A 23,024-nucleotide genomic window follows, 5' to 3' on the forward strand; every position below is an offset into this window, starting at 1 on the left:
TCAGTTGGAAAGTGAGATTATATTTCATCACCCAAACTTTGAATTATAAATGCGCAAAGATACTAATTACCTCTTGCAAATACCACAATATTAATGGTGTCACCTTTATTTTCACCTCTATACTAGTAATTTACATAATTTAGTACCCTTGTTTCACACAAGGTCTGGTGGCTCCTCAAAGGCAAATATGAGTTATACTGACTTCGTTAAGATTATTTATTTTTATTATTCTATTTTTTTAACTAACATTCGGCTTGACTGGTTCAGTATTTGGACCTCCCCAGTGACACTCTCATCTTGTGGGAAATGAAGGTTGTGGCAATGGCCCAGATGATGATTACTTTCCAAATTATGTGCTTTAATTATTTTTGGCAGCTCATAAAATACATCAGTAAGCCTTTCCTCCACAGCTGATTAAGCAATTTTACTTTTTATTGAGGTCTGAGTGCAACAGACATACGACGCAGTGATAAATCTTTGGTGGAAAAACTTTTGGCAAAGCAAATACATTTAAGTGTTTTGTTTTTTTTCTCTTATTTTTTTCTGCTGCTGATGTTGGTGAACATTTGAGAATGAAATCAAATTCACTGTGTTTGGTTTTCTCCTTCTCTGTCTCATTTTCTTTTCTTTCTTTCTTTCTTTCTTTCTTTCTTTCTTTCTTTCTTTCTTTCTTTCTTTCTTTCTTTCTTTCTCACAGAATTAAGTCACATGCGTTTGGTTTTTTTTGGTTTCATTTTTCATGTCAGACGATCATAAAGGTGTGCTCTGATGGAGGTTTAAACTCATGTAATTACTCCATGATGACAGGAACATACACTTGCTCCTGCGTTGTATGTTTGCTTTAGCATGAATGAGCTTAGTGTTCAAATACAAGATGAACCAAACTAAAAAAAAAAAAACAATTAGACACCCACACGGAAAAAATAACAGGCCTAATTCTAACCAAGGACGACACTCTACTGAAGCTCTGTCGCTCAGTGCTTAAGTTGATATATGCATTGTCTGTGCAATGAGGGATGAGCACAGAGGATGGGGATAAGAACGTGTCTTTGCTGATGTGTCTGGGTGTCTGCTCACTATCAAGGATTCATGCTGTGTCAGACAGTGAGTGGATCTCGGTGCTGAGAGCTGGGGGAAAGACAAGAGCGGCTCTACACAGAAATCATCCTGAGACACGCTGGCGATGTAATTAGCGCATGAATTATTTCTGTGCAATGACATGCCTCAGCGCCTCTTGACTTTGCTCTTGTCTGAGGAACCGTCTCCATGTATACGGCCCAAATTAGACATCTGCCAAATGCCGGTCCTTTACAGTCAGGCCGCTGCTTTCTGGGGCTCCTGTAATCAAAAAGTGGACAGTAGCCTCTGCCTGCTCTCTTTCTCTCTCTTCTCCCACCCTCACAGTGTTCACTTTAGGTCTGCGCTGGCAACCTTGACAAGGTTACATCCAAATTGAGTAGCTTGTTAAGATGCGTATGGCAAAGATTTATCGCTGCCGGCACATTTCAACCACGACTCGTTCGCGCGGAGAGCTGCTATCAAACATTACTACACACCTGTTCATGCAGTTCATTGCTTTTCATTGTAAATAATATTATCATCAGCTACGATGAATTAGTGCTGATAGGTTTGTTGCATTCCCCATAGTAGGAAAAAATGTTTCGAGCCTCCATGTATGAATATAAATGTATAGTTAAGTGAAGTATTAACTATATATTAATATCAAAATGGCACTCTTTTGATGAGGATATTGATCCCCCCCCCACCCCCCCAACTCCCCAAGGCTTACATTATTATCCTCTGGATTTACTCTGCAGAAATGGATTGGGCTTTGCAGATTAGTATTCAGCACATTACACTCCCTCTTCACTGTAATGCTGTTGTGATTCTGTAATGGGCTGAGAGCAAATGAGAGCCTTGCAGCTGGAAGTGTGCTGTTTGGTATGTGTATTCATACAGTGTTTGTTTGGCAGCGGAGAGTGCATGGGTATTCACATGCATATTTGCCTGTCTGCGTGTGTTTGTGTTAAAATTATTTTCTTCCCTGTGTTTTGATGTCCTGCTAGATGTAGTTACCTCGCATTAGATCTCACTATTTCTATACTTGAGGAACTTGGAGGACCTGGGTAGTCTTTACCCTTCCCTTGCTCTGCATTTGAGATGAAAAGAGGCTTCTGTATATCGTCAAGAGATTGACTACCTTGTCTCTTGCCAGCACTATTAAGTCCTCAAGATGCAGCTTTTTTTGGGATGGAAGTTATTTGTTAAACCCACTCCACAAAAATGTTCTTGTTGGTGGGGGAGTGCATCAAAAGATGTAGATTAATGGCCCAGCTGCCAACTATAAATGTCTTCCTGGTTTTATCTCACCCATATATTTGATCTCAAGTATCTCCTGTAGTTTTAAACAAGAAGCCTTCTCCACTTTCCCTATCACCATTTATTCTATTTTGGTGCCGAAATCTGTGATTGTGATATTGTGATTCATGAGGACACATCATCTTCTGCATAATTGTGTTTGCTATGAAATTTCTTAAGAGCATCACATGGAGAGAAAATGAGATGTTATTGCAGAGTGGTTAGCTTGAATAAGATGAAGTATTTTCTCTGACACGTAGATAAATGTGGCAAGTGAGTCTGCACACAGCACCTTGCTTTGCGAGCTGTTTCATCTTCCGCTGCGAGGAAATTGCAGTTTGTGGTGTGGACATCGCAGGATGGAGATTCCTCGGTGTGTTTCTTTGTTTCTGCATCACTTCGATTTGCTGTATGTTTGTTTTTCCTGCATGGAAAGTACAGGTGTTTTTTTTGTTTTTTTTCATGGATCATCAACATTGTGATGCCATTTACATCTGTGGATGAGGTGGTTTCGTGTCCTCGTGGGAGCTGATCCCAGAGGAGGGTTGTGGCTGATTGTGACACAGCCAATTAGAGTGAGCAGACATGGACTGTGTGATCTGGCTGACACACAAAAATAACTGCCTGAGCCTTTGTTATTGCTAAATTTTATTATATTTTATTAGCCTTCCACCCCTTTAAACCCACAGACCTCCAAATTGCTGTGTTTTATTATAGGAAATTACAGCATAGATCAGCTTGACGTCATATTCCCTTTCAATTGCTATATGTAATCACTCTGTCATAGTTAATGTACAAGCTCTCTGTCCACATGTATACCACTATACTACTTTCTTCCTAACCCAAAAGATCTCCCCTGACAGTAGCATGGAACAAAACACAAGTAAGACACTGGTTGGCTGCACTAATCTTACCTGCCAATTAAAAACACACTTGGGCCACCACCCATAACCTGGTGTTCAACAGACATGACTTACAACAACATTAACACACAACTACTACACACAGAGAGGCCTGTAAGAAAAAAACAAACAAAGGAAGTTAAATCCATGGCCAGATCACAGAATCACTGAACTAGAGCCTCTGTGTTGTTAATGATACTTGTAAATATCTGCGTTATCTTGTAAAGGTTAAAATCACACTAAGTAATAGAAAGCAGGAGGCACAAAGGTGGGCCGCTTCTCAAAAAGCTAACATTAGCTTGCAACCAGAAAAATCAGCAAAAAAACAACAACTTGTCATTGGCTAAAAACCAGCAAAAAAAGAAAAAAAAAACAGAGAGAGAAGAGCTTCCTATCAAAGACAGGGGCACTCCAACACAAGTGGCCAGTCTCTGGTGTTTGGGACCAGGGAGGAATCCCCCCCTCGGAGGAGTGGATGACATGCTGGTCAAGCCTAATTGGCAAAGGAAAAGACGATGATTAAACAATGAAATACAATATAAGAGACTGCCACCAGGAGGCCGTGACAACAGGATGCTGATAAAAAATAGTGGCTATAAATATAACAACGTAGCTTTGACCTTCACTTTAGCTTCATGCCAGCAGTTGCTGTAAACACAGCTCTGTTTTCTAATGACCCGTCTAGCGAGCTAATATTTAGCTTTGACTTTGCTTAGCTCCACTCCATGGTCAATTTTCAGCAGATTTTCAGCAGCAATTTATTCATCTTTATAAATATAAATTGATGCATTTGCATAAATCAAAGAAAGAGACCAAGAGAGAAAAGAGTAGAAGGTGCATGATATGAGAGAAGTGGAAAATGAATTCCATTTTTTATAATGTTACTATACCAGGGTGGTTAGTGGTAATCTGTCATTAAGGTCAGAAATATAATATCCTCTGTATTATTGTGACATATGCAAATTACCCAGTATGCATATAGCTATAATAAGAATGCTTGTCACAATCATAAAACACAATCAGCAGCACCATCTGTATCCTGACCATATGCATGCAGCATACAGATAGTAATCATACAAGGTGGACAGCTAAGCAATGAGTCTAAATGGTCTAATTGGGCAACTTTAACGCTTACTACCTCCGATTGTGTTTCCGTAGAGACAGTAAAAGTGAGCTTTCTACCTGAGCTCCCCATCACCATGCTGTTAGACATAGTGCTGGATCTGTGTATGATGTTGGCAGCAACTGTGTGGAAATAATTTAATGTGGCGCTCGTTCTGCGTGACTGTGTAAAAGCCGTGGAATATGTGGTTAATTTGTAGGACCAAACACACCCTGCGGTGCAAACAGTTTTTCTCTTATGGTGTTCCCATATTCCAAGATGACAGTGGTGTCACCACTGCATTTGCATAAATTAAAGGAAGTGTGATTTAACAAAAAAAGGAGGCTTTTCTCCTTGAAATCGTGTCTTTCTAGACATGACAGACTGCAGTATGACACAAATCCATATTTACTACTTTACTACAGTCTTGTTCTTCATCTTTGTGGGTGATATTTACTCCTTCATCTCTATACAGTATATGCTGATACCCAATTCAAAACCGTATGTTTTGAGTATTTTGTATTACATCAGACATGATAATTTAAAAAAATATCATTTTCATCATAAATTATTATTAAAGAATACACTGTTAGCTTGAAGCAAAGTCTATTATATTTTACTACAAAATAAACATTGCCCCAGCTCTCATTTTGAGCAGTTACTCCTGGCCACCAGGGGGAGTCTTCTCTCAGTTTGACCTCTGTGCTTCCTGTAACCCAGAGGATGTACAAGAATCCAGTAGTTGTTAGTAAGCTAATGTGTGAAACCACCTGGCCAGTTCTGCAGTAAGCTAAGAAATGTCAATCTGTCACCTGACTGCAGTTCTCTTCATGCACTGTCAGTAAGTACATCTGAATGTGATGCTGTTTGCACTGTTAGTTATATCAGATGATAGTTGGTAATTTGTTTGTGTCACAGCCCTGTGACTGCATTTCTGTTGAATAGCTGCAGTTCAACAATTTTGTTCAAATCAGACCAAATGTAGCGAGAGGCTCATAAGGTCTTTAGACATCCAATAGACAAGCAGCAATTGTGTTAAAATGCTGAACTTGATTTTGAGCTAAAATGTCTAACCATAAAATGAAACAGAGCCCAGGGTGTGTGTGCTGGAAATTATGTACTGTAGACTAAAATAACACTAGGAAACAAAGAAACACCTTGCGAACATAATGATCAGCCATAATATTAAAACAGGTAAATGTGTTTATGGTTGGTAGTTTACTGGTTGGTGTATGTCCATGCGGCCTGTTTTAAGAATTATTTCTAAATCTTAAGTTGTTTGATTTAGAAATCAGTTTATTTCCTCTTCACTGCTTAACTCTGAAACAAAAATTCTGTAACCTGTTTTCATGTTAAGTGGGGGTCAGCGTTTAACTCAGTTGGTTGAGCAGCCGCCTCATGTGTTGAGGCTACAGTCCTCACTGCAGGTGGCCCCAGTTCGAATCCTGCATCGAGTGGCCCTCTTCTGCATGTCACCCCCCCCCCTCTGCCTCACTCTCAACTGTGCTTTACATTAAAGCAGAAGTAAGTGGTCCGGTCGTGTTCGCTAAGTCTGCGGTCCAGGCAATTACAGCTTCAAACGACTTTGTAGCGTTCCATTAAAAGGCAAAAGAGCCCAAAACATATAAGGTGATAAGTGGGGAAAAAACACAACCGATGCATTGGCCTAATGATAAAGAAAATAAATGAATCACTTTCATCTCAGTAAAAACTGCAATTTCCATGAAAACTAAAACAGTACTTAGAATATTCATACGAGACACACACCTTGAATGATGATCAGCTGCACAATATGAGCCACATGTTCTAATAAGACTCTAATTGATGCCTGTCTCCAGCTTTAATGACAAGCTGAATGGCAAAGCCAATTATGAGGACATTTACTATGGATGAAGTGTTTCTGTAGATTGACAGCAGGGGTGGGGACACTCTCTGAGCACAGCAAGACATCCTTCATACTGTGAATCTAAATGACACTGTACATCGGGAGAGCACAGTGTGCCGTCTGACAGAACTTGGTACGTGGAAGCTCACACACATCCACACGTGGACGTCACGTCTCCCTCGCTTTTAATGGCCGGATACTTTCAGCTGAATTCACTGAGGCTTTCTCTCCCATTATTGCTGCTCTGTCAACACTAACAGCAACAATGGGCTTCACGCGGATCTGTTTAATTGTTATTTCAGACATAAAAAATACATGAAGTGCATGAAACAGTCAGTGAATTGGGAAAGCCTATACCTTGCAAGCAGAGAGCAGTTTGAGATATTTTATTAAGTATTTTGAATGACATGATAATCATGTAATAAAATATGTTCTCAAAAGAATGCAGCACTTCAGAAACTCTTTGCTCTGTCATAATGTAATGTAAGAGGCTTAGGCCGGTTTCATGACGCTAACTTCAGATCATTTTAATAGGCCTCCAGTCAAACAAGGAAACACAGACTGAAATCCGATGTCAGTCACTGAGCCTCGCCACAGATGATTAAACCGCTGTGGTCTCCACATTACATGACTTTAGTGTCCAACTTTACTTGTGGCACATCTAGTCCTTACAAAACCACACAGGTGCTGCTTTGAAAATTGCTTTTTACATTTTTTTCTCTTTTTTTCTCTCTCTCCCTAAGACTGTGAACTTCCTCTGAACCTCAGAAAAGTGAGCGCGGCACAACAAGCACTTTTTTACTTGAGCTTGTTACTGAGAGCTGAGGAAGGGTATTTCTAGTGGTGCAAGAAAGGTGGGTGTCAGTGAGATCTCTGACAGGGAAACAGTGATGTGTAAAGTTTCATGCTATAGTCACAGTTAATGCCGCGGACTGTCATGAACAAGAGAACGCCACTGGAGACGGGCAACATAATTACTGTGTCTGTTTTAGCGATGCCTACAACACCCCCTACTCCAGCCCCTTAAAATAGCCATGGGCCTTTGCTTGTTATGTGTCATCCTGTGTTCTGTCACTGACAGATGCTGGAGGACAATCATATTTCTGCCATTAATAATGATATCAACTGAATCTTTGTGAATGCTGCATGCCTGGAATGGTTTTTGAGTCACGTATGGATGCACAGCAACGGCGTATTTGTATTCGATCTCATAAATAATGATGCAATTTCTGTCGTTTTCCATCCGCTTTCCATTTTTGACAAATTTATTACTTACATGATCAGGTCAAAAAATGTCACCGATCGGAATAATGGCAATTAAAATCAAAGCTTCCCCTGTCGTTCATTCCGTAGGTAATTTTCCTCATGCCCTGCCAAGTCTGTCTCAGGCTGTTGTGTCATGATTTGATGCTGACAGGCAGTGTGCTCCCCTGGGTGCAAGCTAATTTAAAAAGCAGCCATAGAGTAGCAGATGCCAGATTAGTGTCAGAGAGAAGTGAGTGATGAGGAGCCTCCTGGTCGCGAGCTCGGTCACATGCTGGCACCGTTGTACATATGACGTGCTCCCGCGTGCAGCCCCTCGGAGCTTCATAATAAATGAGCAAGCCGGTTCTACGTACTCAGCTTCTATTAACTGAGGGTTAACTGACACCGGAGAGACATTTACGCTGCCTCTTCTATTTTTGCAGCGAGGTGTACCCAGCTTTTTTGCAGCATCCACATGCAGCACCATACCTCTTTGACTCTGTGACACTAATTCAATTTGAGTGGCGAATAATTGTATTACTTCCATCAATATGGGTAGTTTGTTCTGCACCACGGCCACAAATGTAATGTGACCATAGAGAATGAGGTTCCTGAATGGCACTAACAATTACATGCTATTGATTAACAATTATTTGTGTCGCAGAGGAGAGTCCTAAATTTTGGAAGAGATTATCGGGAAATCAGACTGTCAGAGCGTTGTTTTATCTGCCACATCATTTATAGGAACGTGAGAAAACAAAAGGCTGCAGGGTAAAATATGTGCTCCTAATGGTGGATTTTACAACTTGTGAAGATCTTGGTTTAAACTGGATGCGTACGAAGGCACCAATGATCTGTTTTTGTTACAGAAGGGCTTGAATGACTCAGAACAACAGACTGTGACAAGTTTTTAAACCGTGTCTATTTATGGCCTCTCCCAAGGAGTTACACTTTCACTCTGTTCATGTCTTTTTCTGTCCTCTGTTCTCTGAAGAAAGACTAAAGGAGCTGGCTCTTATCCACATTCTTATTCAGTGTCATGACTCAAGGGCATCAAGGTGCCGGTTGCTTGCTGTAGTTTGATTGACTGAAGACCATAGGACGACCCAGGGAGACAGCTGGGACACGCCCAAATACTCAGGAGAGCACAATGACAAAACAGTCGTCTTCTTCAAGATCAAGTGTCTTTTTTTTTTTCTGCGGGAAAATGACACGTCTTAGTGACATGTCGGTTGCTAAATATTAACACTGCGGGTTGCTGTGTCTGCTGTGATCCCGTGTCTGAAAAGGATGAACACACAGACACACATACCGCTCACAAGTTGCGTTGCTATGGGCTACCTGTCAACATTCAGAGGTGTACAAAATATTCAGAACACCCTTTGCATATGGCAGTTTAATGAGGTGAATTCAGGTGGAAGTCATTATCCCCGCTAAGCATATGCAAAGGGGATAATTGTCAAAAATGTTCAGTTTTACTTTCAGTACCTGCTTACTTCTCGACAGGGCGGGGCATGTTTGATTTAGTCGTCAATATTTTTGCATGATCCTGCTTTCAAAGACGAAGAAGAGTCTACGTGTTGAGCTACACAGTGTGATACGATCCAGCTCAGCTGTCTGCGTTTGTAATACCTATGTCTGTTTTCAGGTGGGGGGCGCTGCCAGTCACTGTCATATGCAATTTGAGCAGAGCAAGTGAAGTATTTTACAGTATATGTGACATCAGAGCTGGAGCATTAGAGTTTATTTTATGCACTTCTTGAATATATTATTTTACACCTCCTCCCCTTGCGGCTTTAAGCTGCTTTCAGGTCAGAGAAGGTCAAATATTTAGCAAGAGATACAGATGCTTTTCTCTGGAAAGCACCAGTGAATACTGGACTTGAATGTTAAAGGCAACTCCAGAGTTTAACCTGTACTCTTTTTTTTTTTTAAAGTCTACTGGGGGATTTAGCAGGTCAGTGTATGTGAACATGTTGGAGATAAGAACTGCAGAGCAGCTGATACGGAGCATAAAAGCAGCTCTTTGTAAGTTTGTAAGCCCGTCCATCGCCAAGTGGTCACAAAGACACTCAAATTCAGCTTTATTTGAATTTCAATCCAGAGTATACAGTATGCGCCATGGCATTTTTTCCAAAAAGAAGGAATATAGTTTGTGTAGGGGAAAGAGAGCTAAAAGGAGTCAGCTGTGTTTTTGTAGCTGACTGCCATTAGAGGCCAGATGGAAGCTCACTTTGGTCTGACACTTGCCTGACTTGGCTGAGACCTTCGTGGTGAAACGCCTCCAAAAGCTCAGTGACGTAAAGCTTGACAAGTCATGCTTTGCTGAAGTCCATATTGTGAGGAATGTCTAATTACTTGGCCAGTGGAACAATCCGTTCAAGTTCATGCCCTTAATCAAAATGATAGATGTAAAACATACTGTATAAGAGCACACTGATACGCTAATTGTCCTGCCTCTTTTCAGCCTTGAATACATTTATACATCAAAGTGAGCCAGACAGCCAGTGTTTGAATGTAAATATGCTTCTGTGAGGAGACGCTGCTCGCTCCTGGTTCCTGGAACTACCTCTGGGCTGAACCTCAAGTGTTGTAAATTCCTAACAACACCCCTGCCGTGCACACAATTCATTCTCCATTGGTTAGGGGAATTAACTGTGAAGTGCAGGCATGGCGATGTGTGGCCACAAAGATGAGAATGACCCCAAAGTATTGGCTCTATTTGTTATGTGGCCACCGAGCTCATGGAGCGGGGATGTGTGGGTTTAGTGAAGAGGGTAGAGGTCTCTCATTTTCACTGATAGAGGGCTCAGACATTGAGGGAAAGACCAAAGCGTGGTAAAATCCAGTCAACTTCAATTACAGCCCCTTGTAGTTTTCCCAGAGGCACACTATAGTGCCTTTAAGGGGGAATCAATGAGGTGACAAATTGTTGTGGACAGCAACCCCTTTTATTTGTTACGTTGTTGTATCCATGCCTGGATGCCACTCCAAGCCTGTGTATGTGTGCATATCTGGGCGTGCGCGTGCGCATGTGTGTCAGGCAAACTTATATAAATGTGCAACGCTTCCCATTTATGATAATTGAATGCTCTGGTCCATTTGTGTTTTGGTGGTTTATTTTCTGCTAGTGGATTTAATGGCTTGTTATCCGTCTAAACCTGTTTTTAAACGCTTTCTAATGAGTATTCACATGCATCACCCCAGACACTCAGCGCCACTTTACGTTTTCATCTCACAATAACAGTGTTAAGGTTTTTTTTTTTTCGTTTTTTAACTCAAGGTTACTTGTGCTTTGCCAAGTCTCCTGTCGTATCTACAGATGTCTGATGGTTGATGAGCGCAGCCTTGCTCGAGTACATTTACAAACATATGTCGCAGGATTGAGTTAGTTTAGTTTTTAATGGTGGGTGGAGTCCATACGACGCTGTCACATGCCTTCTCTACTGGTGTATCCTGGGAGATTGTTTGACAGGAAACTCTGTGTATGATCTGAATTACAATACTGATGATATTTAATTCTGTCTATTCTTATTACGTGTGGCGTTCCAAAGAACACCAAAGCTACATTACTTTACATTAATCCAGCAAATGAGAGTCAGATAGACAGCTGACTCCTGTGGTTTATCTGTTTAAAGGTAGATTTCTCAGTCAATGTTTGGGCAGCCTGTGGTCTGTGTTAGTCGAGAGGCTTTATATTGTTTGCTATTGCTCAGTGGTCAGTTTCATAAGTGTATATGCATGGCTTATGCATTTGTCTGTAGTGTGCGCAGACTTTCAATTATCCGCTGACAATAATGCAGTGTCACATAATTGATTTAGATGTGCTGCAGGATATATTTTATACGTAATATGCTGCTTCCATTGCATATTGTTTGTGTGTCTATTTTTAATGATTGCGCCTGAATACGATGTTGGATCCAGACAAGCTGACGGGATGTTACTATTCTAAAATGTTCTCTAGAGACTTGTGTAACTCAGCCGCGGAAAGATGTGTTAGCAGACGGTCTAATAAGATGTACAAACAGTATGTGATTTTTACATGTTCCTGTCTATAATTACCATTTTCAGGGCAGCTGCTGTCTGCAACTGCATGTTGATGTAACAGTGAGAACTTGTAGTTTCCTAGCCTTGATCATAGAGGCACAAATGCACGAGATAAAAGAAACGGTGTGCATCCCAAATTACACAAAAGAAAAGCACAGCAGTAATTCATTGATATGATACATCAGTACATAATCAGCATGTACTTGTTAGCCCCCTACTTAGTATGACAGAGATAACAGATGTCTGGTGGAGTATATAATTATAGTATAATATTGCATCAAAAGTCAACATATAATGGATAAAACCAAATGCAGTGCTATACCCTACACACCTTTGTTCTCTGCCTAAGGTAGGTACCAGTTGGTCATTGAAAGATAGTAGGCATATCTTCTAATGCACCATCCATCATTTTTTTTTCCACCTCTCAAATTCCAATGTGTTTATTATTAATCCAACATTTTCGAGATATTCTGTCTCATTTTTTTCTTCCCGACAGCTTCCCAACAGGCACCCAAGAGGCCACGATATTAACGCAACACATTTCTCTTTCTTTGTCTCCGCAGGAAAAGAAGAATATGTCGCAACCTTCAGAGGAGGAGAGTTCTTCTGCTACGATTTGTCCTTGAACCCCATTCAAAGCAGCAGTGATGAAATCACATTGTCATTCAAAACCCTACAGAGGAATGGACTGATGCTGCACACGGGCAAATCGGCTGATTACGTCAACCTAGCACTGAAAAATGGGGCTGTCTCACTCGTCATTAATTTGGGGTCTGGAGCCTTTGAAGCTCTTGTGGAGCCAGTCAATGGGAAATTTAATGACAATGAGTGGCATGATGTCAAAGTAACAAGGAATCTACGTCAGGTAACAGTACAGAGGATGATGCAGAGACTCAGTAAATGAATCAAAACAAATGCACTTAAATCATTACCATCATACAATATATTATTTTTCCAGGCATTGTAATTGGATTGCTAAATTGAATCATGGTGGTTTATGGTGGAGATAAAACCACAAGTGAGCAGGGACAACTACATGTGAACCAAGATCTCTATTAAGTTATAGTGAGGAAGAATAGAGATGTAGCTTTTAAAACAGCATTTAGAGCTTCCAGCCACATTCAGACATTTGATAACAAAGTAAAGTTATTACCATTATTTTGAGTTAATGTATTCTACCTTTTTAAAGCATATAAACCATATGACGTACAAACCATTAAAAGAAGCTACATTTTCCACTGATTCACTAACACAGTTAGGTGAAACTATATGACGGGACGCAAACAGTGCAGTGACAATAATATTTACCAATACTTATCTATCTCAAGGAAGGGATTTTTTTCTGTTACAAAAAACAAACAAAAAAACAGCTGACTGCAGGTTCACATTTTTGGTTTTTAGTTTGTTCTGATAGAGTTCTTTTGTCTCTCCCTTTAGATAGAGACAGTCATACCATAGAATTTGCACAAACAGTCATAACATAGCAGTTTAGGCGGGAATCATAGAAAGATGTGCAAATGAATATGTAAAAGTGTGCTTTTTAAGGTTTAGTAAATGTAACCGCTACTTGATCTATTCCAAAGATTTTACAAATACCATCGTATTACAGAGTAATAGTTTAGCATCATCATCAGCATTGTGTGAATTTGTTCAGCAGGGACTTAGATGTAATGAATGTTCACAAACATTAGCTTTAAGGGTGAAGTGAGGAATATCTTTTATACATTATAAGTCTGTGGTGGTTTATATAATGTATCAAAGGTCTATGATTCCTCCATATGGATCTGTAGGCTTTAATGGGCTCTTTTTCATAGCCTCTAAAGACACTTTGTAGTGACAGTGTGACTGCATCAGACAGCACAGGGGCCAGGGTTACTGTATGAATTACATGTCCTTAGAAATTACCTTCAGCCCCTTACATGGCTTAACATATGAAGATGAACCATTCAAGCCATCCCAGTGATTGTTTTCAACCTCTGGCAATGCTGTCCTTAAGTAGGGAACTGGCCAGGATTGGTTCTTGTCTGATTCTCACTAAAAGCAGAGGAATTCAATGGACTGAAGGAAATGTAAAGCTGAGCCTTTGGCCATGTCCAAAGCACCCACCTGCAAGAACAGATCGTCCTTGCTAGGAGGGAAGCTACAGAGATCAGTGAGTACTTTTTTTTTATTGGCTACTACTGGATTGTACGAGGACAACATATATTGTACAGTACTGGATGGTATCACGATGCAGCTGCCACTCTGCAAGTGGCAGAGAACCATGGCTTCACTGGTTCTGCAACACTCGCAGCATTATCAATTGATTGAGGTCACCACCGAGTCAGTTGTCGGTTACGATTTCACACCCCTGTTGGCTAAAAGCCACTTTTATAACCGGGTCTTGATTACTGCTTCCATTTACAGTAGCTTGGTGTGTTATGACTCAGCCTGTCTGGGAAGTCTGTTACAGGAGGGGGTTTCCTTCAGTGCCACACGGCCCAAGGTGAAAGACTGAGGTGAAGTTGTCTCATTTGGGATTCGATCCCAAATGCCACAACCTTCAACTCCACTCCAACAGGTATCCAGTGAAGAAAACCCAGAGGGGCCAACAAGCTGAACACTGCAACTGGGCCAGTCGCTAAGAGCTAGGCTGTGGGCCTGTAAAATCTAGCGTATCATCTAGAATATGTTATGCACAGTTGGAGGACTCTGGAGGAACCGTTTGTTTCAAGGAGACGTAGGAACATGGAAATGTGATATGAATTTTCCTGGTTTCCTTGTGTCCCATTGGGACGTCTTCCACTGCTACTTTCAGTCACTCTAGTGTCTCTTCCAGGCTGATGTTGGCTTGGTGGAAACCATGTTTGTGTAATGATGTTGAGAAGTAACACAAAGAGACACTCTTAGAAAATTCCGAAATGAATTACATCATTTGGAGCAACAGTAGGTTTAGTGGCCTGATTGCAACCAACATGTTGGTGATGCTGCTACAGTACAGGAAGCCTTGTAGAATGAAGACTATTGGGTTCTTCTTAATGTTGCTGACAAAATACTGAAAAGCAGTTAGTCAAGATTAATTGCCACATTCAGGAGGGAAGGAAGAGCACTGTGTGGCTGAATGAAGGTGCTTGAATGAAGACTGATCAGAGCATTGCCAAGGATAGGATTAGGTTTAGCATGTCATGGTGTAAAGATGGGTTTTTAACGCCTGTTGGGACTGTGGACTGCGCAATAAATAGAACTTATCAACATTACCTAGCATGTACAGAGATCTCTTTATACTCTTTAGCCTGTGTTAAATCTACATTACAGTAGTTAGTCCATAAAGGCTATAAGGGTACTTGTTAAGATTTCAAATGACAGTAAGAGAGCATCTCTAGAATTGTTCCTGCTCATTTGGTGGGAAACATTTGTCTTCACCTCACTACCAAAGCTGCTTCTTTTGCATAATCAGCGAATTGATTATTGGCAAACCTAAGGATCTGGCCAGCTTGAACATTCACTGCATTCGAATTGTGAAAGAAAACCAAGCATATTGAGTGCATGCTCTGTGGGGGAATCCAAATTGCCATCCTCCTCATCCTGTGTCAGGGTCTTCTTTGCTTTATCTCATTGCAGTAAAGTGATCCTAAAGTTCATCAATAAGACCAAACGGAGGTACAGTATTATATGAACGCCGGAAAGTCTGATACGCTGGATTGGTCTCGAGCCTAAAACCCAAGTACAAAAGAATGCAAATGCTGCTACCAATAAACTAAATAAAGCTTTGAAATGGTCTTGAACTTGGGACTGTTAAAGAGGGTCAACTGATGTGCTTTAGGCATTCTTTCTTATGAACCATTTGATGTCTGTCAGTCATAACCTTTCGTCAGGACTTGGGTGAGGGAGTTTCTTCTGCCACTCAGCGGTCTGGTCACATACAGAACATGGTGCAAAAACACCATGAGGAGCTTAGGGAGTCACTGGTTGAGCTCTGGTACCTCTTGTGGAGCATTCTTGTTATTTCCTTGGTCTGCTTTTTTCTTGTTAAACTTATTTTGCCCTTTTTCTCTATGTTACTAACATGCTTTGGAAACAAACTAACATCATTCATGGAATGTGCCATTTTACTAACCAGTATGGTTTTTTGCCGTTTAACAATGTACTAACAGTATTGACCATCATATATTATTTGAGTAACAATCGTTATTCTGTTCACAGTTTTTAATTTCCTTTCTCCCCCCTTTTCCACAAAGCACTCAGGCATTGGACACGCTATGGTAAACAAACTACATTGTTCGGTAGATATCATTCTAATTGTTTCTTAGTTTGGGTTTGCCGTGTGTTTCTTTTCTTTCTTTTTTTACTGTAGACGTCATTTACAAAAAAAGGGAAATTGCGGTTGGTACTCTTCTGCTTACTTTTCGAATCCTTTTTAATTTCTTGGTTCATTCATTGGTTTCACCCTCTTTATTTCACTTGTTTCCTGTCCAATTCTGTTTGATCCACCTTTTTAGGAGCATCATTTCGAGCCTTTTGCATCAAGCTGTGGTTAATAATGAGGACCCTTCTCCTGTCTGGCTGGCCTGATGCTCTTTGGCTCAGCCAGTTGTATCCCCATTCACTATGCATGGCATGCACTTTGACTATGTGTTGCAAATGTCACACTGCCCATTTGTCAACATGAATGTGACAGTTGAGCTGTGTTTTGTCGTTGGTGCTTCTCTGGTGCTTTCTTATTTCTCTTTGTGGTTTTGCAGTGTCCATGAGCATTTGCATGCAACCTGACACTGGAAAGTGTCACGTAACTGAGTCCCAATCAAGAATTTGGGAGAATTTTCTTTTTGTACGCTTGTAAACAAAAAGAAAAGCCAAATGCATGCATGCTATTTTTTTCCTCTAATACCCTTAATCATTGTCCTATACTAAAGAGTGACTGTACTGTACATAGCATGTGCTCCCTCTCTAACCTAGTGGCACGTTCTGATTTCTTTTGTAGAACTGCTGGACGTACTAATGTGGAATTAATAATTAAACTAACCTAGATAACATTCTACTAACACCATTTTTGTGTCTGCTAAAGTACTTTTAAGTTGCAGTAGGAGCAATACTAACACTGTAGTATGGGCACTTCACTAACTCTCTAACTAGAATAGCATTTCTTTGAAGGCTTGTGGTCTTCCAACTAATCAAACTGGACAAAATAATAATAAACAAACAAGAAAAAAGACAATGAAAACAGACATGAAAATGGGTTTCAGAAAAAAGAACGTATAGGGAAGTCTGTCATAGACAACAAGAAGAAAAGGCATTTTTATCACAGTGTATAGGCTGTCTGAGTATAGTGTGTCCTTTCCCTGTGCTTTGTTGTCTAGGTGACAATATCCGTGGATGGGATTCTGACCACCACTGGATATACACAAGAAGACTACACCATGCTAGGCTCTGATGACTTTTTCTATGTTGGAGGGAGTCCTAGCACAGCTGACCTGCCTGGATCTCCAGTTAGCAACAACTTCATGGGCTGCCTTAGGGAGGTAAACACCACTTTTGTGTGCGCTCTGAGGCTGGTGGGTGTGCAGGATATGACTGCCTTCACCTTAGGATTCCAAAACAGCCCCTTGCACCCACACACTGACCCTGTCTCATCCCTTTACACATTGCTATAGTGTGTTTCACCTCTTTCTGCTCACACGCTCTCACACTCAAAACTTTATTTTACTTCTACTACTCCCTCAGTCAGTACTCATAATGTTATGCACACAGACACACGCACACACATACATATGCAAGTCAAGGTGCGTGCTGCACCACACAACCACACATGTAGAGCTCTGTCTTGGAGCAGAATTTACCACAGAGCTCTGTCAGGTGCACTTCAAAGAGGAGCAGTGATCCTGGGATCAGGCAGTTGGATCATGAACAGTCAGCCAGGTGACACACTTAACACCTCACTATTCTACGTCTTAGACTACTTATCTAATGCCCGACCTTATTACTGTTGCATGTGATCATTGTCAGGGGTAACACGCAACTTCAAAGTGCTTGAAATGTGCAATATGAGGTACCCCTCACTACTAAAAAAAGAACGGCACTCCAAAGTGCAGCGATGTTCATCACTGTTTTGACAAAGATGCTGTCAGGTGATGTACTGAATTCAGCACATTTTGTGTCTTGGGTGCTTTATGGCGTAATGGGCCCTTTGAATCCGGCTCATGACTTACAGTGTGTCATTTGTCACTCAGACCTTTAGGCATGTGTGCATATAGTCTATACTTTATCCCTAGCGATGAGTTGAAGGAGGGAGAGCGAGGGATAATTTCTCCACCAGAGGGTTAATAAGTTATACCTTTCACTTAAAGCCATGCAGTCATACCTTCATTTTTGTTCGTTAATAGGGATTCTGACCTGTGCATTGACCTCGAGAGCCTTTAGAGGATATACAAATATATCCATCAGTTAAATCTACAAAGCACTGCAAAAGGATCCATTAATTGATATTTTCATTTCAAAAGCTGTCTCGCCCCTTTTCCTCATCTCTCTCCTCTTGCTCCTCTCGGTGTCCTACATTTTGTCTCTCACCTCTAGCTTTCATCCTCAGCGAAACCTCTAGGAGAGGTCTGAGACAGCTCTGTTTAATGAGCGGGCAGGGTGTGGACCACATGTCCAAACGCCATGTACAGCTCATTAGAGGTCTGGTTGTTAAGGAGGACCGTCTTCGTTAACTGCGTGTCCCTGAGGTGCTGCAGATGTGATGACAACAGGAACGGGGCCGGTGCACCCAAAGCACAGACACCCGCCCCACTGAGCTGCACTCTTCCGCTCACGATCAGCCTAACCACAGCGGCTGCTGCTGCTCCCACTATATCCTGACATCAATGTATCGAATGGCTCCAAAACTTTTAAATATTACACAGGGCTGTGATAATTCCCAGGAGACAGGAGGCATACAGAATTGACCCTCCTTTATTTGCTCATGGGATCATTTAATATCCCTTATTTAGTTTTGCCTGACAAATGGAGAAGTCAATACCAAATAAAAATAAAGCCCATACACTGTTAAATCCATAGTTTCTTTCATCTGCTTAGCTTTTAGTTTATTTCTGACGTTTTCACTGCCTTAACAAGCTTCTCTGCATCAATTCATGCAGCCTGTTGAATTAAACACAAGCCCTGTTTCAGGTCGGCATCTACGCATGTCGTGAGCACATGTGAGCTGTGGTTTAACAGCGTGTGCTGTGGAATCTGATTGATGGCCCGTTCCCAAGTGGCTTGTTGCAGTATTTGTGTGCAGATTCCAGTCGGAGTTGCCACGCCCGCCTGTTGGTGCTGATGGCAAAACAAACGGTGGTGCAGTAATAGCTCAGTTGTCACAGCCCCATGGCTTGATGACAAATTAGTGCAGCACTGCTAGCGCAACCAGTCGTAGCTCAGACCAAAGCGCCTTTGACTCTGAAAGGTGCCCTTTGTCTTGACTATAAAGAATTGATTCGGGTTTATTGGCTGTATCTGTTGCACCTTTAGTCTACATGAGTAAAACCCAGCAGGCAGAGATATCATCATTTAGCCCTTTAGTCACTTTTACATTCCTTTTTATTGCACTTCTATTTCTATAAAATGTGTGAAACATTCCATTTGCCTCCATGTCAGACCCGGTCTGAACTCTAGCGTCTTGTTTAAGGGAAGAAAATGATGTAAGAATAAAAGCTTGCCATTATCTACGTCCTGTTTTCTCTTGCAGTTAAATGCAGCCAGATAGAGTCAGTCACAGAGCAATACCTAATTCTGATGTGCCGCTGTGAGCTCTATCTACCTGAACAGTTAGACACAGTAGATCTGAGTCAGTGATAAACACAATACTCCATGCAAATGCAATCCCATCGGAGGTGTCCCCCTTTTTTCAGGTGAACGCTTAGCGTGACAGCAAATAAAGAACATGACCAGTGTTCTCAACAGCTGTATCTCATTTGATGTGGCCCGTTGAAAGCATTATAGATTTACCCTCGGAAATCTTTTGTTATGTAAATATGTATGCGTGTTGTAACCAATAATGGGGCTATCCGTCACTTGATTATCTTATCTACCAATTAGTAGTGCTAGACGCCATGGAAGAGAACACTGGCTGTGCCTGTGCCTCCAGGGGGTTGTTGTTAAATATTACTTGCTCCTTTATCCCTTTGCCTGGTGTGCTGGTGACAGCTTTGTATTCAAAGTCTGATTTGTCCTCAGATTGTGAAGTCACAAAGCAAATAGTGTGAGGCTCACACTATTTGCTTTGTTCATCTACAGATTAGAGCACTTCTAATATACGTGTGTGTTTTGGTGGTGAGGCAATTTTCTAAATATCATGACCACACTGATGTTTCAATTAAAAAGTGTTGACATTCACCAAAACGTTAATTAGTTTCTCATGTGGAAATTGGATGCAACTAGACGACGAGATCCTCGCTATTCCAGCTGCACTTACACCAGATACTCTTTCACTGAGGAGATTGGATAATGACAAGGTTATGGCTGTCTGTAATTTTTCTAAGATTGCTGCCAATTACACTAGCTGCACTGTTTGATTTCTACAGTGTGGCATTCGCTGCCTCCATATACACACACTGTAGCTACTTCTACGACTTGATCAATATTTTTAAGATTTAATTCAGGAGCAGCTTTCAACAGTGCAGAGCAGAATTTCATATGCCTCTTTTAGTGGGTCTATAAAACAGGATTTTTATACACAAACAGAGCTAACCAGTGAGACAAATAGTGAATAAAAATGACAAGGGTGTCAGATTAGTCAGTTAATACTTGCAGGGTACCATATTATAATGATCCTAATCCATCGTTAATTGGCAGTTTAATGACATTATGACACAGTTTGGAAAATGGCTGCTTCTGTCTGTCACTTCAGCACCTGAACCTTACAGGATTTGGCACCTCAGAGGTCACAGCACTAATGCACCTCATTTAGTGAAGCCTGATTTACAGTGTCTGAGAATATGAACTGGCTCTGATATGAGGGATTCTGCATAGACACGTCGGCTTTTTCATTTCATCTTTTTTTTTTTTTTTAAATGATGCACACTACTGAATGTTGCAGTGCTTATATGAAAGCCCATGCACTCATTTCTAATTAGCTTTGGAGAGGCATATTCATCGTCTGCCCACTTTTATTCTAATCACAGGTTCCAACAGGGGCCTTAATCAGCGTTTTACTCCACACCTGCAATCAAGGCGGCAGTTTAGATTTATCACTTGCCATCACACTTTTCACAAACCCTCTGTAGAGATGTTTCCCGATTGAACCGTTTCCTCCCATCATTATTACTATTGCTGTTTAAATTCAGACCGTCGCTTCCTTTAGCTGACAAAATGTAAAAAATGAATGCCTCAACTATTTGCACCTCACCAGGAAGAATACAGCATGCACATGTTGTGAAAAATAAGGAAACATTTGGTGAATACTGAAAAGATAGACTTTCTTTTTTTTTTTTGCAGGTGCTGCACCAAAAGTCTGACAGTGTTTTATTGACTATTGCTGTGCAACATCTCAATTATTCAGCTCTTCTTCAGGCAAAAAAAAAAAAAACATGTTCACAAATGTTGAATTGTTTATTTTTGTGACTCAGAATAATGACAATGTGTAACAGGTGCCCCAGGCAGATAAATATGCGTCTTCCAACAAACAAGGCACTCATCAGCCACAGGTGTCAACATTTACAATGAGATATAATCGACCAGCTCTCAAATGAATGGATAAATAAATGATGCCATGCAAACATAGCATACACATCCTTTGAGGCGGAGAAACGCCACATGGACAACTGCTGCTGTTCATGTCCAACTGCGTCATCTCTGAAAGCAATTATACATTTACAACTCCACTTGCGGGCAGGTATAATGAGTGGGGGTCAAAACATGCCAGCGTATTTCAAACCTGGAGCCTCGCTGACCCAAGGCTGTTGAGAAGCCAAGAGCATTGACCAATTGGGCTTTAACTGGTGGTTTAATTTATGGTTGTATGCTTGGCTGAGCTCAGACAGCCTCTGACAGAGCATGCTGCCAAGATGTGATTCAGTCTTGGACCACGGGGGACAGTTTTGTTGTGTCTCCACCAAAATGTGTTTTGATGAACCACGTTTCATCCCATCCCTGAGTGATAAAGTGCCAGAGTTTGGGAAACTTTTCTATTTGGTTTGTCAGTGCATCCGAGGTTAACACGATATTTGAACTTGAATATGACAGGTTTTTGGTAGATTGCCTGTAACGTACATACATGCATACATTCAGCACAGAGCAATACCTTTCAGCCTTAAGTTGGTGTTCGCAGGGCTGCAGACTTGACTCTCTTTCTGTGCTTCCAATTCAGGTCGTATACAAAAACAATGACGTGAGACTTGAGTTGTCCAGGCTGGCCAGGCAGGGTGACCCCAAGATGAAGGTCCATGGTATCGTGGCCTTCAAGTGCGAGAACGTGGCCACTCTGGATCCAATCACATTCGAGACGCCAGAGTCTTTTATCATGCTCAACAAGTGGAACGCAAAGAAGGCGGGCTCCATCTCCTTTGACTTCCGCACCACTGAGCCCAACGGCCTTCTCCTCTTCAGCCATGGCAAGCCCAAGCAGCAGCCGAAGGACTCGAAGAGCCCCCAGACTCTCAAGGTGGACTTCTTTGCCATTGAGATGTTGGATGGCCATCTTTACCTTCTGCTGGACATGGGCTCAGGAACCACAAAGACCAAGGCGGTCAATAAGAAAGTCAATGATGGCGAGTGGTACCATGTGGACTTCCAGCGAGATGGCAGATCAGGTAACTTCCACATACATACATACATCTTTAGACGAAGAACATGAAATAGCGTGGGCTCTTTACAGCGGTGCTGAGAGCTCTGCAAAGCACCATTTTAGGAAACACAAGCAAATAGACAAAACGGAAGCAAGAGAGGAAAACATGTTCCCCAATTTGACAGCATATATGCATGTACTTTCTCTAGCTACGCTCTCTTAGACTCCCAGGGCCACTGCATTCATAAATATTTGCACAATCGCTGTTAGGATGAAGACTAGTCTGTAGCCTGAATGATTATCATAGAATACAATGCAACATTAAGCAGAATACTAGAGCAGAGGCTCTTCTATGTACTATGGAGATACATTATTTATCTGCAGCAAAAATACCACCGTAATGTTACAGGTAGCTTTTCTGTCGTCTGTGAGTGCTTATGGCTAGCCAAAAGCTTTTGATGCTAATAACTGAACTTCATATGGCGGTACTTATGTGTCATGTGTCGGGTTTTCCAGACACATATTTACCACAAAATAACTTTGCCCCGACTTCCCATTGTGTCCTCGGAGCCCCGGGTTGCTCTACTCTGCTCCCTGTTGATTTGCTTATCTAAGCAGCAATTTGTTAGTGTGTGCTTAGAGCCAAGGCCCTGCAATGTCATGCTGCAAATTAGATATACCCCTTGACCATGTTTTCCACTCCATCTCAAGAGGTGGAAATTAGATTAACTGTTTCATTACCCCCCA

The 23,024-nt window shown here is 41.3% G+C and overlaps 1 protein-coding gene across 23 annotated transcripts in view; it reads left to right on the top strand.

The window, feature by feature from the left end:
* Positions 1-23,024, top strand: part of LOC146973626 (neurexin-1a-like) — a 253,900-nt gene that overhangs the window by 81,136 nt on the left and 149,740 nt on the right. For 13 of the 23 annotated variants that reach the window (XM_085800346.1, XM_085800348.1, XM_085800359.1 and 10 more), the window contains 4 exons: positions 12,103-12,404; positions 15,757-15,780; positions 16,876-17,037; positions 21,861-22,302. In XM_085800346.1, coding sequence (XP_085656472.1) covers positions 12,103-12,404; positions 15,757-15,780; positions 16,876-17,037; positions 21,861-22,302 — 930 coding nt within the window. The remainder of the gene's footprint in view (positions 1-12,102; positions 12,405-15,756; positions 15,781-16,875; positions 17,038-21,860; positions 22,303-23,024) is intronic. The other 10 variants (XM_085800349.1, XM_085800351.1, XM_085800361.1 and 7 more) reach the window with 1 other exon arrangement.

This window comes from Trachurus japonicus, chromosome 15, assembly GCF_045865225.1.
Source record: "Trachurus japonicus isolate A0001 chromosome 15, Traja_1.0".
Lineage (NCBI taxonomy): Eukaryota > Metazoa > Chordata > Actinopteri > Carangiformes > Carangidae > Trachurus > Trachurus japonicus.